We start from the raw sequence: 13,140 nt of genomic DNA, 5'->3' as shown, positions 1-13,140 counted from the left end.
CCATCCTGCTTTTGTCTAACATGAACAGAAAGTGAGTTATTGACAACTTGCTCAGCAGGAGATACTACCTATTTGTTTCATACCTATGTGCTGTATTGAGCTGTAAAGAGTTGACCATAAGTAATGAATCTAGAAAAGCGAAAAAATGAGATTTCTGCTTCTCTACTGAAGTTTGAGATAAACACCAAACCAAAAAGCTCTCAATTACTACTGACTTCAAGAAGACTCTCAGCACTTCCCAGGAGTCACTCAGAATCTTGCAAGAACAGGTGTCTGCACCTTTAATAATGATTATAGAAGGATTTAGCCTGATGGATATTAAAATACATAATAATTAGAGATGTTTGAACTAATTCAGAGAAAACAAAGAAGTTGACCTCACAGAGCTGTTCCTGTTCCCAAGAGCTTCTGACACATCTAAGCCTGCTTCCCCCTTTCCCACCCAAATTCTTGCTTGAAACCTGAGCCAAACTAAATGTACTGAATTTTTCCAGCAATCAGAATAGCGTCTTATATTGCCTTCAATTCCTCTGAGCACTGTAGGGACTGAGCACTCTGGGGCATAATTAAGAGGCTTGAATTAGAATATCAAGCCCAGTATTGGCAGTTTCAGCCTTAGCATTTCTCTCTCCTATGGAGACTATTAGCATAGTATTAAATCACAAACCATTAGCATTACCCCTTAATTGTTCATCTGCTAATTTGATTCACTTACAGCAAGGTCTGTTTCTTGAGTGGTATTTTTCCTTTATTTATGTACCATTTATTTGTTATTGGCTTTTGTTGGTTCTTTTAGCTGTCATGAAGCAGAATTAATTTAGAAACAATCTGTTTCACATAAACCAATTTTCCACAAGTGCTAGACTCCATGGTTAAGATTTATAACTCAGGTTCTTGAGGTCTCCCTATGATCTCAAAGCCTAATGACTGACTTTTAATGATCGTTCTATGATTAATGGGTCTTGACATGGAAGGTCCAAGGGAACAAAAATATAATAGACATACTGTAATAAAGAGAAGAATTTTGTAAAAATAGCCCTGCAACGGCCAGACAATGATACAGCCAATAACTTATGCCAAGCCCTTGCTTTAATTGTTTGCTTTTAAAAGTATATACACATTACTAGTGTCTCCCTCCCATTGTCACCATAGCATGTACATGTCTGTGTGTGTGTGCACACGCAGACACACATGCAGACCATGTATTATTATAAAACTTACAGCCCAATCCTGGGTTTTTTCTTTATTCAGAACTCCACCACTACACACAAAACTAGTTTAGCTGTTCCTAGGATTTCCCCCTACAGGGTTTCCTTTCTTCCTCTGAGTCAATATTCTTTGAACCAAGGGCCAGCATCATGTAAGGGGCTGCTGGAATTGCTTGCAGAGGCCCTGATCCTCATGAAATTAAAGATTCCATAGCACTCAACCTAACATGCTGGCCATGGTAATAACTCTACCTGCCTTCAGCTCCCCTGTGGTTTGTGTTTTGTTACAGTGCACTGTTAAACAGCTGTGGCATTTCTCTCTCACACACACACACACACACACACACACACACACACACACACACACACACAGAGCATGCCTTCACTTCAGTGGTAGATGGAGATTCTTTTTTATATGGAGTCTGTATAATCTTGGGCCTGTGATAGAGGGAATCAGTGGGAGTCCCAGGAAGCATTCTGGCTGCCTCAGAATGTCTCTTGGAGCTCTGGGCATTAGAAACTAGAGTGGGAGCTCTGCCACCTTTCTACAGGATGATACATGTTCCCCCCCAACCTTCATTGGTAAAGTTTTGCTGGCCAATGTGGAACCATGTGCTAAATCTCATTCTAGTGTCAGTAAAAAACTTGTACTGTCCTTGCATTCAGGAAATGAAAGTACTTGGTCTGTGGCTTGCCTTTGCAGAAATACAAAAACCAAAAAAAAGTGGAGGAAAGACTCTCTCTCTCATCTCCCTTTCTGTCCACCTGTACAGGTTCAAGATCATCATCTTACCATTGGAAGTAGAGAAAAAATATTTGATCGGTTTTTCTTCCTTTTCTATTCACAGCATTTATACAAACACACTGAGATTTTCTCTAATTTCTTCACTATTTGAAATATTCAGTCATCACCATGGCTTGCTTTCTGGGAGTATTCAAACACAAAAGCTTAAAAAACATTTTCCATGAGTATTTGTAGTAGTAAATGGCACACAAAGGGGTGCAAATAAAGCCAAAGTGAATTCATTTAAAAATACAAAACAACTATGTGAGAAATATTATTTTCGCTATATATCCATCTTAGCTTTTGGTAAACTGGCATTTTATTTTCCTCCATGGCACTTTAGCCCTTTTTATACATGTGCACATATTTGTGTGCATGTTGTGGTTTAAAAATTTATATGGTATTCAGATTGCTGTATTTACTATATATCAGGGGACTTTCATAACACTTTTTTTTTAAGTGAACATACACAGGGCCCGATTCACTACTACCCTGCATCTTGTGTAGTCTTTCACACCAGTGCAAATTGGGTGTCAAATGCTACCAAAACTGAAGATCATAATTTTCAGCCATTTTGCACTAGTAGAAGTAACTGCTGAGTAACACCGCATCAGCCCACAATGTACGTTTGGAACATTATACTAAATGTGCCTGCATCATCTTGTTAGCAATTCTTTTCACAATTGTAGAGATAAGATTGGACTTTTAAAAGAAATGTTTATTTTGATAACATTAAGCCCAAACCCAATGTGCAATTAACGCTGTCTACAGGAGATCTCTAAATAATTTGATAGGTTACTAAAACAAACTTGGCAACATTTCAACTATGGATTTTTAAATCAGACCATACTAATGGTTCTGCTTCCTTAAAGGATGGACAGTCATTGGACCGAGTAATTCATTGAGTACATCACAGTAATATGTACAGATATTGGTTTGCATTTGAAACCCAGCCAAATGGCTGCATTTTAGAGCGTGTAGCTTTTCCTCTATAAAGCTGTGACATACTTTGCCCTCTTATCCCTTGAATAACTAATACTGATAGCTGCATGTAATCACTTCAGTTCTAATATGCTCTGCAATGTTCATTAGAGAAACAATCTCTAGTTAGAGCAGACTGAACTGAGGCAGCTAAATGACAGCAGAATTTCCAGAAGCACCACAGAAAACCTTAAAATTCTCATTAACAAGGATAGAAGGCAAATGGTGGCTTTAAGCTAACTTTCTGCTCAATAATCCTGGGACTGGCTAGGAGCCAAAAGAGGCACTTGAGCCAGCTTATAAGTCTCCTGAGAGGCCATTATGACAGTAACGATCTACAGAGCACAGTGTGCTTCAGCCCGTGAAACATCTTCTCCCACTCCCAGTAAATTCCTGCCCCAGGAAGTGAAGGAGGAGACGATGTAGTTTGCTATGCTGGCTTATATCAGCTGGTGATTCCCTCACATTGAGGGAATGCTTGGCTGCTCATTTAGAGTAGATATAAGGTTTCTTTTCACCCTCAACCTCTACCTCAGATTTCCTGTGTCTTTGGGTAAGTTATTTAGCCTTTCTGTGCCTTAACTTAGAGAAGGTCTACACTATGGGGCTAAACTGACCTAAGTTACACAACTCCAGCTATGTTATTCACGTAGCTGGAGTCAACGTACCTTGGGCTGACTTATTGCAGTGCTTACACCATGCTGGGTTGATGGGAGAAACTCTGTCAACTTACCTTATGCTTCTCATTCCGGTGGAGTACCAGAGTCTACAGGAGAGCGATCAGCGGTTGATTTAGCTGGTCTTCGCCAGACCCACTAAATCGACCTCCTGTGGATCAATCGACACAGTTGATCCATGGTAAGTGGAGACAAGCCCTTAGTTCTCCATCTGTAAAAACGGGGATAACAATATTTCCCTTCCTCACAGTGCTGTGTTGTGAGGATAAACATATTAAAAATTGTGAATCACTTTGAGATTTTCTGATGAAAGATGCTGTATGAGAGTTAGATGTTAGTATTATTACATGCCAATAGAATCTTCTTTCTGTGAAAAAGCCATTCTGCGTGAAATGGGTTGTTTTCATCCCTCCACTGGGCTCTATGCAGATGCATCTTTGCCAATTTCGGGGAACAGAGGGGATACTATTCTCCATTACATTTTAAAGTAAAGATGTTGCTCAATGTTCATATAAATATACTAGCACACTTGTTCCTCTTGATATTTTGCAGAGCTATTGAGTTAAACATTTAACTCAACCATTTAAAGAAAGTTAATTAAGTGATAAAAGATAAGCATATTATACTAAGTTGTAGAAGAAAATGAACTGCAATGAGGCTAACAAAATAAAACTAATAAAACTGTTTTTTGTAAAGTCAGTTAGTGCCCAACCTACTGGAAGTATTTTCATTGACATCTGTGAGCTTTGGATCAGACCCTAAGTTACTTTTTCAGTATCCATATAAATAGTGGCAAATCATGAACAAGTATGTTAGAGAAATTGGCATCAATTAATTAAACAAATAGCATAAGATATCAACATACATAGCTCAAGCCTCCACTTTCATTGATAAACTATATCAGTAATTGTTGTTTTTACTTTAATTTGAAATCACTCAAACTCTTTTGAGGTTCATGTATTATTGATTCGGCCATGAGTCTCTTAAAAGACATATCTTCTCCTGGGGTTATTAATTTTCTTGTAGATTTGAGAACAAATTTATAAATACAGGTTTTTAGTTCTTTTGACAGTATACTGGTCTACACTCTAGTCATAAATTAGCACTCTTCCTTGAAACTCCTTTTCGGACTTCAAGTAGAGTTCTAGTATCTATACCTTACAATGCATCTCCAGTTTTAAAAACAAACAAAACATTTTACGCCTACTCTTTATTGATGCCAAATGTTTCTAAAAGCTGCTAAAATGACTGACAGATAAAATTGAGTTCTGCATGTGTCTATTGCCCTTTCATGTTGAAAATGATGTTATCAGTTAAATTCAGACATACAGCCAGAAATTCAGAGTTTTATCAATCAATATGTCTCAAAAGAAGATGATACTCCTTTTATACCCGATAAGAAAAAATATCTTGATCCAACTGGAATTCAAGTGTTGTCATGTAGCAAAAGATAATTTACTACAAAACTGCCTGGAGTTATTCTTGTAATGGCTTATGGAAGTAAATAGTTAAGCAAAACACATAATAAATTTAAGATATCCACAGCTAATTTACAAATAGTAAGGAAACCTGAAACGCAAATGGTCCATTCTCCTCTTGGTATATCCATGTAAGTTTCATAAATATTAACAGGTGCTGGGTCTGAATATCAAGGGAACAACAGACCCCTTTATTCTCAGATATCCTTCAATCCATGGCAGAATTCCCAAGGATAGCCATGGAAATTGTGTATAGACTGGGGTTGTATATGGCATATGATTTTTTGAATGGTACAAGGTGAATTTTCAAAATGCTGTACTGGAGTAAAATAAGGGTACTGAAGCATAAAATTCCAGTGTACAGTATGTTATAAATTACAGAGGTCACTCTAATGCCTAATACACAGTGTTTGGGGTGGTGACAATGGGAGTGTACACTATTAAGAAGCCCAAAAGGGCCTGTAACTCAATGAAAGCTTATTCCTAAATAACAGACAGCAGAAGGTTAGCCATACAGGAAAGCAGCCAGCCCTCTCTAGCCAATTCATGTGCCAGTAACAAGGCTGGGTTCCAGTAGAATCATAGATTTGGGGTGGAAGGGACCTCAAGAGATCATCTAGTCCAACCCTCTGCTCAAAGCAGAACCAATCCCCAAATGGCCCCTCAAGGATTGAGCTCACAACTCTGGGTTTAGCAGGCTAATGCTCAAACCACTGAGCTATCCCTCCCCCAGTAAGGCTGGTTTTTCTGGGTTGTCATCATAACACAGTGATGTGATGTAATTATCCCTTTAACGAACATGCTGTGCTCTGTTTGTGTTCAGACTGGCTCATGGCCTATTTCAGGAAGGTTTAGAATTCCATCATTACCATTTAGCTCTTCTAGCCCCACAGATGGAAATTTAAGGGGGAAAATATTGAATTAGCGCCTCATGAAAAATTCAACTCCTACATAAATAGCTATATTAGGAACACCACAATTACACTTAAAATGTCAGTACTGAGATAGGGTCACATGTTCCATGACACCTGTAATGCAACAGTATCTGTGCCATCCTCTACCCAGCTGCCACTCCACTGTATGTCCAACTTTTTTGATATATATTTTAAATAAAAGAAGAAAAACATGGTTTCTTAAAGTAAAAATTTATTTTTTCATTAAAACTGGATTAGCTGAAATAAAAAGTACCAGCCTGCTGCACTATAAAATTTCATATTACAATCTGTACAGTATGTTTATCATAAATGCCCAGTCAGTAACTCTAAACCAACCATTCCCATAATACATGATAATTAATCTAGTTCTAGATTTACTTCTGGATTGCTCTAAGAACAGGAAGTAGCTTCCCCAACATTGCACCCCCAACACTTGGGAAACCTCTGGATCATTGCAACGATAATAAAAAAATAGCCAGTTAACTCTACATTGAAAGAATTTGTGTGCACCTTACCTTAGCTATGATGCGGCACAATTGAGCACCCTCTTGGGTAAGGCTGAATAAACCAATGGTAGATGATTCTGTGATATATATATTATCTGATGAGTTTATTTGTCTCACAAGATTCTGTGCAACACAAAAAGATAATAAGCACCAGTTACTTCCAATGAGAAGAATCAAGAGGGGATAACTGTGGTTTTTCTTTTAGGTTGGAGTAACTGAATCTAGTCAGTTTAACCAGTTTCAAAGTTACTAATCACACAGTGAAGGGACAGAGAGAGAGAAAGACATTGTAGGGGCCAAATTCTGCCCTTATTAACATTGGGTTACCATATTTATTTCAACTGCATAGATGGAACTGAGGGTAGAATTTGCCTCTACACCCTCTTTATATGGAGATCTCTATTAATGAAAATAATATATTTAACATACTGAGCAAAGACCACTGCAATTATTTGGGAGAACATTATTTGATTTAGCATGGAATTCTTATATGATTTGCAAAGGGTGATTAATTTGCTTAGCTCATAACTAACATAATGCTATGAATCTCCTATTTTTACGCTAGAGTAATGCTGCAGACTACTGACCTAACAGGTCTTTTCCTCTTCTAGGCTCCACAGTTCTAAATAGGATCCTGCTAAGATCTATTAACTATCCTCAAACTATAGGGGAAGTCTCATGGGTCAGTGCATGGCCTTGTGACAGAAAAACCACTGATTAAGTCTCCAGTAAAGGTAATTGATTAAATGCACATTTTCTTTTTAAATTGTTATCTTGGTTTTGCATGCGTACCACTGCATTTGCGCAGATTAAGGGGGTTGTTAAAAGAGTAGAGACTCCATGATGCTACATTTAATGTTGTTCTCTCCACCACTGCATGTTATCATTACAAAGAAGAAATACACACTGATAATAATCTTTAAGAAAGTAGCTATGTATTTTTATTTTTCTCATATCTTTGGAAGAAGTGCAGAGAAAAATCCCACATTTATAAGCTTATGAGCCAAAATTCAGTTCTCTTCTCTTCAACAGTCTGTATTTCTATCTTTAACTTTTAGTCCCACTGCCCAAAAAGTCGCCTTAGAAAGCCACAGAACCTATTGTTTTACAATTTAACATTAACTGTGACGGATTGGACCCCCCCTCTGGGATGCTACCTGATGCACTGAGATTTCACGCAGCCCGCCTGCTCCACTAGCCTGGGCTCCCTCTCTCTGTTTTGCTGAATCAGGCTTTCTAGCATCTGGCAGCACACAGACACAGGTAGGGAGCACCAGCTGTAGAATCACACAGAGGCTGCAAACACCTCTCTGAGTACAGTCTAGTTACTTTATTTGCTAAATTGAAATAATGACAAATTATTTACACAGCTATTTATGCTTGGAATCATTTGTGGCATTACATATGGTTCCCATAAACCATAACTAAAGCTCAGCAACAGGCAGCTTGTTACCTTGACTTAGCTCTGGGATGCTGAAAATCGCTTCTCTAGCTTCCCATTTCCTGGGCAACAATCTGTTTTAAAACTAAGGTATTTGAAAGAGAGGACTGTAACAAACAGGCCATAATGGGTTTGAATCACTTAAGATAAGTTTAATTTTGCTCTAAATTAGAGCACAGAAGCAATTTAACTATGGCAAAGTATTCTAAGTACTATAACTATTTCCTCCATTCTCAGCCTTCATGTTTCTTTTCTGCAGTGAAAACATAACAGTTCTGGGCTGTATTAGCATCAGCTTCTGAAGTATGCACAAATACTGCAATACATATTTATTTACCCTAGATTTAAACTATGTAATCCCAGTCCAATGCCACAGTCCCAGTCCTTATTTCCAAAAGATGATTAAATGGGGAGGGGGAAAAAAAGAATGGGTTTGTTTAGCTCATACACAATTACATATTTCACTCACTAGAACCTAAAGTCTAGGACAGATGTGGCCTTGTGGGGAAAACCTGCAGAGAGGAGCCAGCCAGCAACTCCAGCCAGTAGGAGCCAAAAGCAGGGACTGTTCCCCTGGCAGAAGATTATAAAATGGGGCCCCACTGGAGCCACTCTTCCTCCCCAGCACCCCTCTTTGACCCAGAACTGTGCAGGAGAGACCATGGATGCTCTTGGGGCACTAGGACCCACATGGCACCTCCCCACCCTCCCATCACGTGGTCGTGAGGAAAAAATGGCAGAGAGGAGCTGAAGACTCCATCTGGTAGGGGCAGACACAGTCAATGCAGGGACATTCAGAGAACTTCCCATGGTTTTGACTGTCCTGTGCCAATTGGATGTTTTCACCAATCCCATCTTCCCCCCTCCCTCAGTGTCTCCTTACCTGTCTTCCATACCTGCCCTCTTAACCCCTCCTCTATCCCTTTCATCTACCTTCTCTTTCTAGTTAGCTGATCCACTCCTAAGCCCACCCCTCATATTGTTCACTCTGCTTGTGTGTTCTACCCTTTTTACTACTCTGTACGGTGCCTCGCACAATGGGGCCCTATGCTTGGTAGGTCCTTAGGCACTATTGTAATAAGCATAACAACAAGAAGAGGGGAAGCAGATCCATTTCACAGAATCATTATTTGGACTCTGCCCAGAGGTCAGCTCCTTTAAACTGAAGAGAGCCTGACAGCAGATGTGATCAACTCAGGCAGCCACAAGATCATTTTGTTGGGGACATCAGAACCAGATCAATGAACAGAGAAAGCGAAGGATACTGGTGCTCTGGAAAAACTAAGTGTGCATGAAATCAAAGAAGGGTCTGACCAGTGATGGGCTATGTGAAGACTTGAATAGGTTACGTTCAGGGCCTGTGGGATGCTCTGTCTCAAAACAAAATTGGAACTGTTTTCAGGATGCTTGAAGCACCAACGTCAGGTTTGTAGGGACTGAGGGCTGTAAATATTTTACTTCCACCATTCCAAAAAACACTCACCTTCAATACAATGTTTTTAAAAAAGCATTCAATTTTTACTGACCTGTATCTCATATGTTAAGGCCAATTCTATCAACTGGCCGAAATACTGTGCGACTGTGGTTAATGTTTCATTAATACAAGATTTCATGGACTGTAATGTCTGTTCATCTTCAGTTTGTATGCACCTGAAAAGAATGGAAAGGAAACTAATGAGAAAAATACACACATTAGGCACCACCTTTATCTAGCTGATTGAGCCAACCAAGCACTTTATGTTGCACAAATGTTAATAATGGAGATTCAACTGTTCAAATCAAGGTGCAGCCTTATTATGGTTAATGTCAGAAAAGGCTTTTAGCAAAGTCTTGTCTGTCCAAGGTAAGGAAGAAGGCAAAATGATAATATTATAAAATTAATATCTTACAGGTTCATAATGCGCTTCATAGACTGACAAATTCTGCTTTCAAGTACACTGGGATATATCCAGAGTAACTCCACCCACTGTCGACTAAAGCTTAGTATTGTTGTGCATCAAATGACTGCTGCGATCCACCCTGAGGTGTCTGCATTTCAGTTGTAGGTACGTACATTCTCTATTTGCAGAGCCACATTTTTTCATAATAAGTTTAATTTCCCATATTTTAAATGGAAGCAGGATCTAGGCTCTAATAAGTATGAGTCAAATCGTCCATGTCCATGGAGTTAGTCTGAGTTTAAAATGGTGTACCTGAGAGCAGAAATTAGCCCTCTTACCCAGGAGCAGCGCCAGGGTTTCTGACACCCTAGGCGGACGGCCATTTCGCCGCCCCCCACGGGTCCGGTGGACCTACCGCAGTAATGCCGGCAGACAGTCCGCTGGTGGAAAGGCTCCGGTGGAGCTGCTGCAGTGATGCCGGCGGGCAGTCTGCTGGTCTAAAGGCTCCGGTGGACCTGCCGCAGGCATGATTGCAGTAGGTCCGCCGGAGCCTTTAGACCAGCACACCGTCCGCCGAAATGACTGCGGCAGCTCCACCGGAGCCTTTCCACCAGTGGACCGTCCACCAGCATGACTGCAGTAGGTCCACTGGACCCGCGTGCCACCCCCATGGAAAAATAGTGCCCCCCAAAAATTCTGGCGCCTAGGCCATTGCTCTTACCACTACGGAAATATAGCAACCTCAAAGATTGAATGCAACAGCCATTCCGTGTCCAACAACACTTGTCTACAGTTTTGACGAAGGAAGATGAAGAATAACTTTTACACATACAAGGAGAATTTAGGTAGACAAATTTTTAAACAATAACAATGTTCTTTATGCTAACAATTTGGGGCAGATTACCAGGGTTAACATCCTTACTCTTTTCTAATATGTCATTAGATATTCGAACAGCCACAAATAGTCAGGGTCTCAATTTTGTATCAAATCTAAAAGATTGCACCTCCATTTGTACAGTTCCTCCTAGCACTGTGGTGGGGCATTATTTTCATACAGACAAAGACTAGAGTGAGATCTACAGATCATGCGCACAACTTCTTAGAGCACTTTAGTTGTGTTTGGGTATCTTATCTGAGTATTATTGACAAGGCCGAACTCTGCTTATCTTATGAAATCTGATGGGATTAGGGATGACAACTTCCTAATCGCACAAAACCAAACACCGTCGCCCCACCCCTACCCGAGGCCCTGCCCCCTGCTCACTCCATCTCCCCCCCCCCATCACTTGCTTTCCCCACCCTCACTCACTTTCAATGGGAATGGGCAGGTGGCTGGGGTGCAGGAGCTGGTGAGGGCTCCGGCTGGGGGTGCGGGCTCTGAGGTGGGGCCAGAAATGAGGGGGTTGAAGTGTAAGAGGTGATTCAGGACTAGGGCAGGGGTGCAGAATGGGGTGTGGGCTCCAGTTGGGGGTGTGGGATCTGCAATGGGGCCAGATATGAGGGGTTTTAGGTCCAGGAGGGGGCTCAGGGCTAGGGCAGGGCATTGGGGTGCAGGGTCTTGGAGAGAGTTAGGGTATGGGAGAGGGTTCTGACCTGCAGGAGGGGGTTCAGGGTTCAGGTCTGGAAACAGCAGGCAGAGGGGCCAGGGGGTTATATAATATTCTCCCACAAAAAACTCATTCACTTGAATTAAGATTGGTAGATCATATATGCAACCAACAAAACCCAGAAAAAGCAAAGCAATAAACAGTTCGGTCATTCAACATCCCCGTTTCCACTTCCTTCAGCCGTTCTTTTAACCTCACCACTTCCCATCCACCACCCATAGCCCATATAAATCGAAGCAGATGCACAAATGGCCTGATTTTTAGAAGTGCTCAACATTTACAGCTCTGACTGAAGTCAATGGGGCTGTAGAAGATGAACAACTGACAGTGTGGCCTAGTGGTCAGTTGATGGTTAACACTACATTTCCCCGTTGAAGCACAGTCCTGTCCTTCAGCACCCCCACCCCAATGGTTTCCAGTCCTTCCTTTTAGTACAGGAGCATTCGGGGCTGGGCCTTTGAACAGTCAGTGTCTTTTCCAGCTTCCCTCTCACTGGAGGTGAAGGCTCTTGTTGTATTGTTCTTTTGGAGTGAGTAGTGGAGCCCAGGGTCAGCTACACCCAACCCCCTGGGGAGCTAAGCTGCTGCCTCCTCTGTCTACTTCCTACTTTGGTCTCCTTCAGCTTCCCAGAATCAAGTCTTTGACCTGCACACTCTGTTCCCTGCTTCTCCTTTGTGCATTTGCACAGATCTATATTGTCAGGTCCCATGCAGTGAGCTCCTGGGCAGTCCTTCCACTCAAATCAGATGTCTACTCCCTTCCACTGCCCGACTCCGAGCTGCCCTGCTCCCCTTTTTAAAGCCCTGCCTCCAGCTTGTGTTGGCCCTGCAGATATGTCTTGGCAGGGCTGCCTGGGCCCCAAAGCTGTTCCTTAATCCCTTGCTCTGCAGTGTGGGGTTTGTCTACCCCATCAGTGTGCGCTCTGGCAGGGTTTCTCAAACAGGGGTCGCCGTTTGTGTAGGAAAAGCCCCTGGCGGGCCGGGCCGGTTTGTTTACCTGCCCCATCCGCAGATTCGACCGATCGCAGCTCCCACTGTCTACAGATCGCTGCTCCGGGCCAATGGGAGCTGCCATGGGCCAAACCTGCGAACCGGGCAGGTAAACACACAGGCCCAGCCAGCCAGGGTCTTGCCCTACACAAGCAGCAACCCCTGTTTGAGAAACCCTGCTCTAGGACACACATGAAGAACAACAGTGTTCAAGAAACACATTTTCCATTTTCTGGTAATTATACATTATGTTTTTTCCCTAAAGATGCCCCAAGTTGAGTGACAGGCTCATTGTTTAAAGTAAATCAAATGAAACTATTGATTGGCACGACTGTGTAAACAAGGAAAGTTCTGTTAGAATCAGGGCATCAGCATGAGAAGAATTCTTTCACAACTCTCACTTTAACAATGATGTATAGTGCTTATATCAGTGACTCTAATCTAACGCAAGTGAATGCATATCTGTGCTTAGGGAACAGACTAAAAAAAGCTTGCAGCAGTACATGAACATGTGGTATCGTTGTTTTCAAACATAAACCAGGACTGCAGATTTCAAACTTAGCTTGAAATCCTGGTTCAACTGAAGTCAATGGTAGTTTTGTTATTGATTTCAATAGAGCAAGTTTTTCACCCTCAGTGCCTAAAGCCCTGAGG

At 41.4% G+C, this 13,140-nt stretch overlaps 1 protein-coding gene across 1 annotated transcript in view; it reads right to left on the bottom strand.

The window, feature by feature from the left end:
- Nucleotides 1-13,140, bottom strand: part of INSC (INSC spindle orientation adaptor protein) — a 125,005-nt gene that overhangs the window by 72,207 nt on the left and 39,658 nt on the right. Inside the window, exons 4-5 of the mRNA XM_030562620.1 lie at nt 9,537-9,660; nt 6,579-6,692 (exon numbers count right to left, since the gene is read on the bottom strand). Of these exons, the coding sequence (XP_030418480.1) occupies nt 6,579-6,692; nt 9,537-9,660 (238 nt within the window). The remainder of the gene's footprint in view (nt 1-6,578; nt 6,693-9,536; nt 9,661-13,140) is intronic.

The sequence above is a fragment of the Gopherus evgoodei genome, chromosome 4, assembly GCF_007399415.2.
Source record: "Gopherus evgoodei ecotype Sinaloan lineage chromosome 4, rGopEvg1_v1.p, whole genome shotgun sequence".
Lineage (NCBI taxonomy): Eukaryota > Metazoa > Chordata > Testudines > Testudinidae > Gopherus > Gopherus evgoodei.
This window is presented reverse-complemented; position numbering and strand designations above follow the sequence as displayed.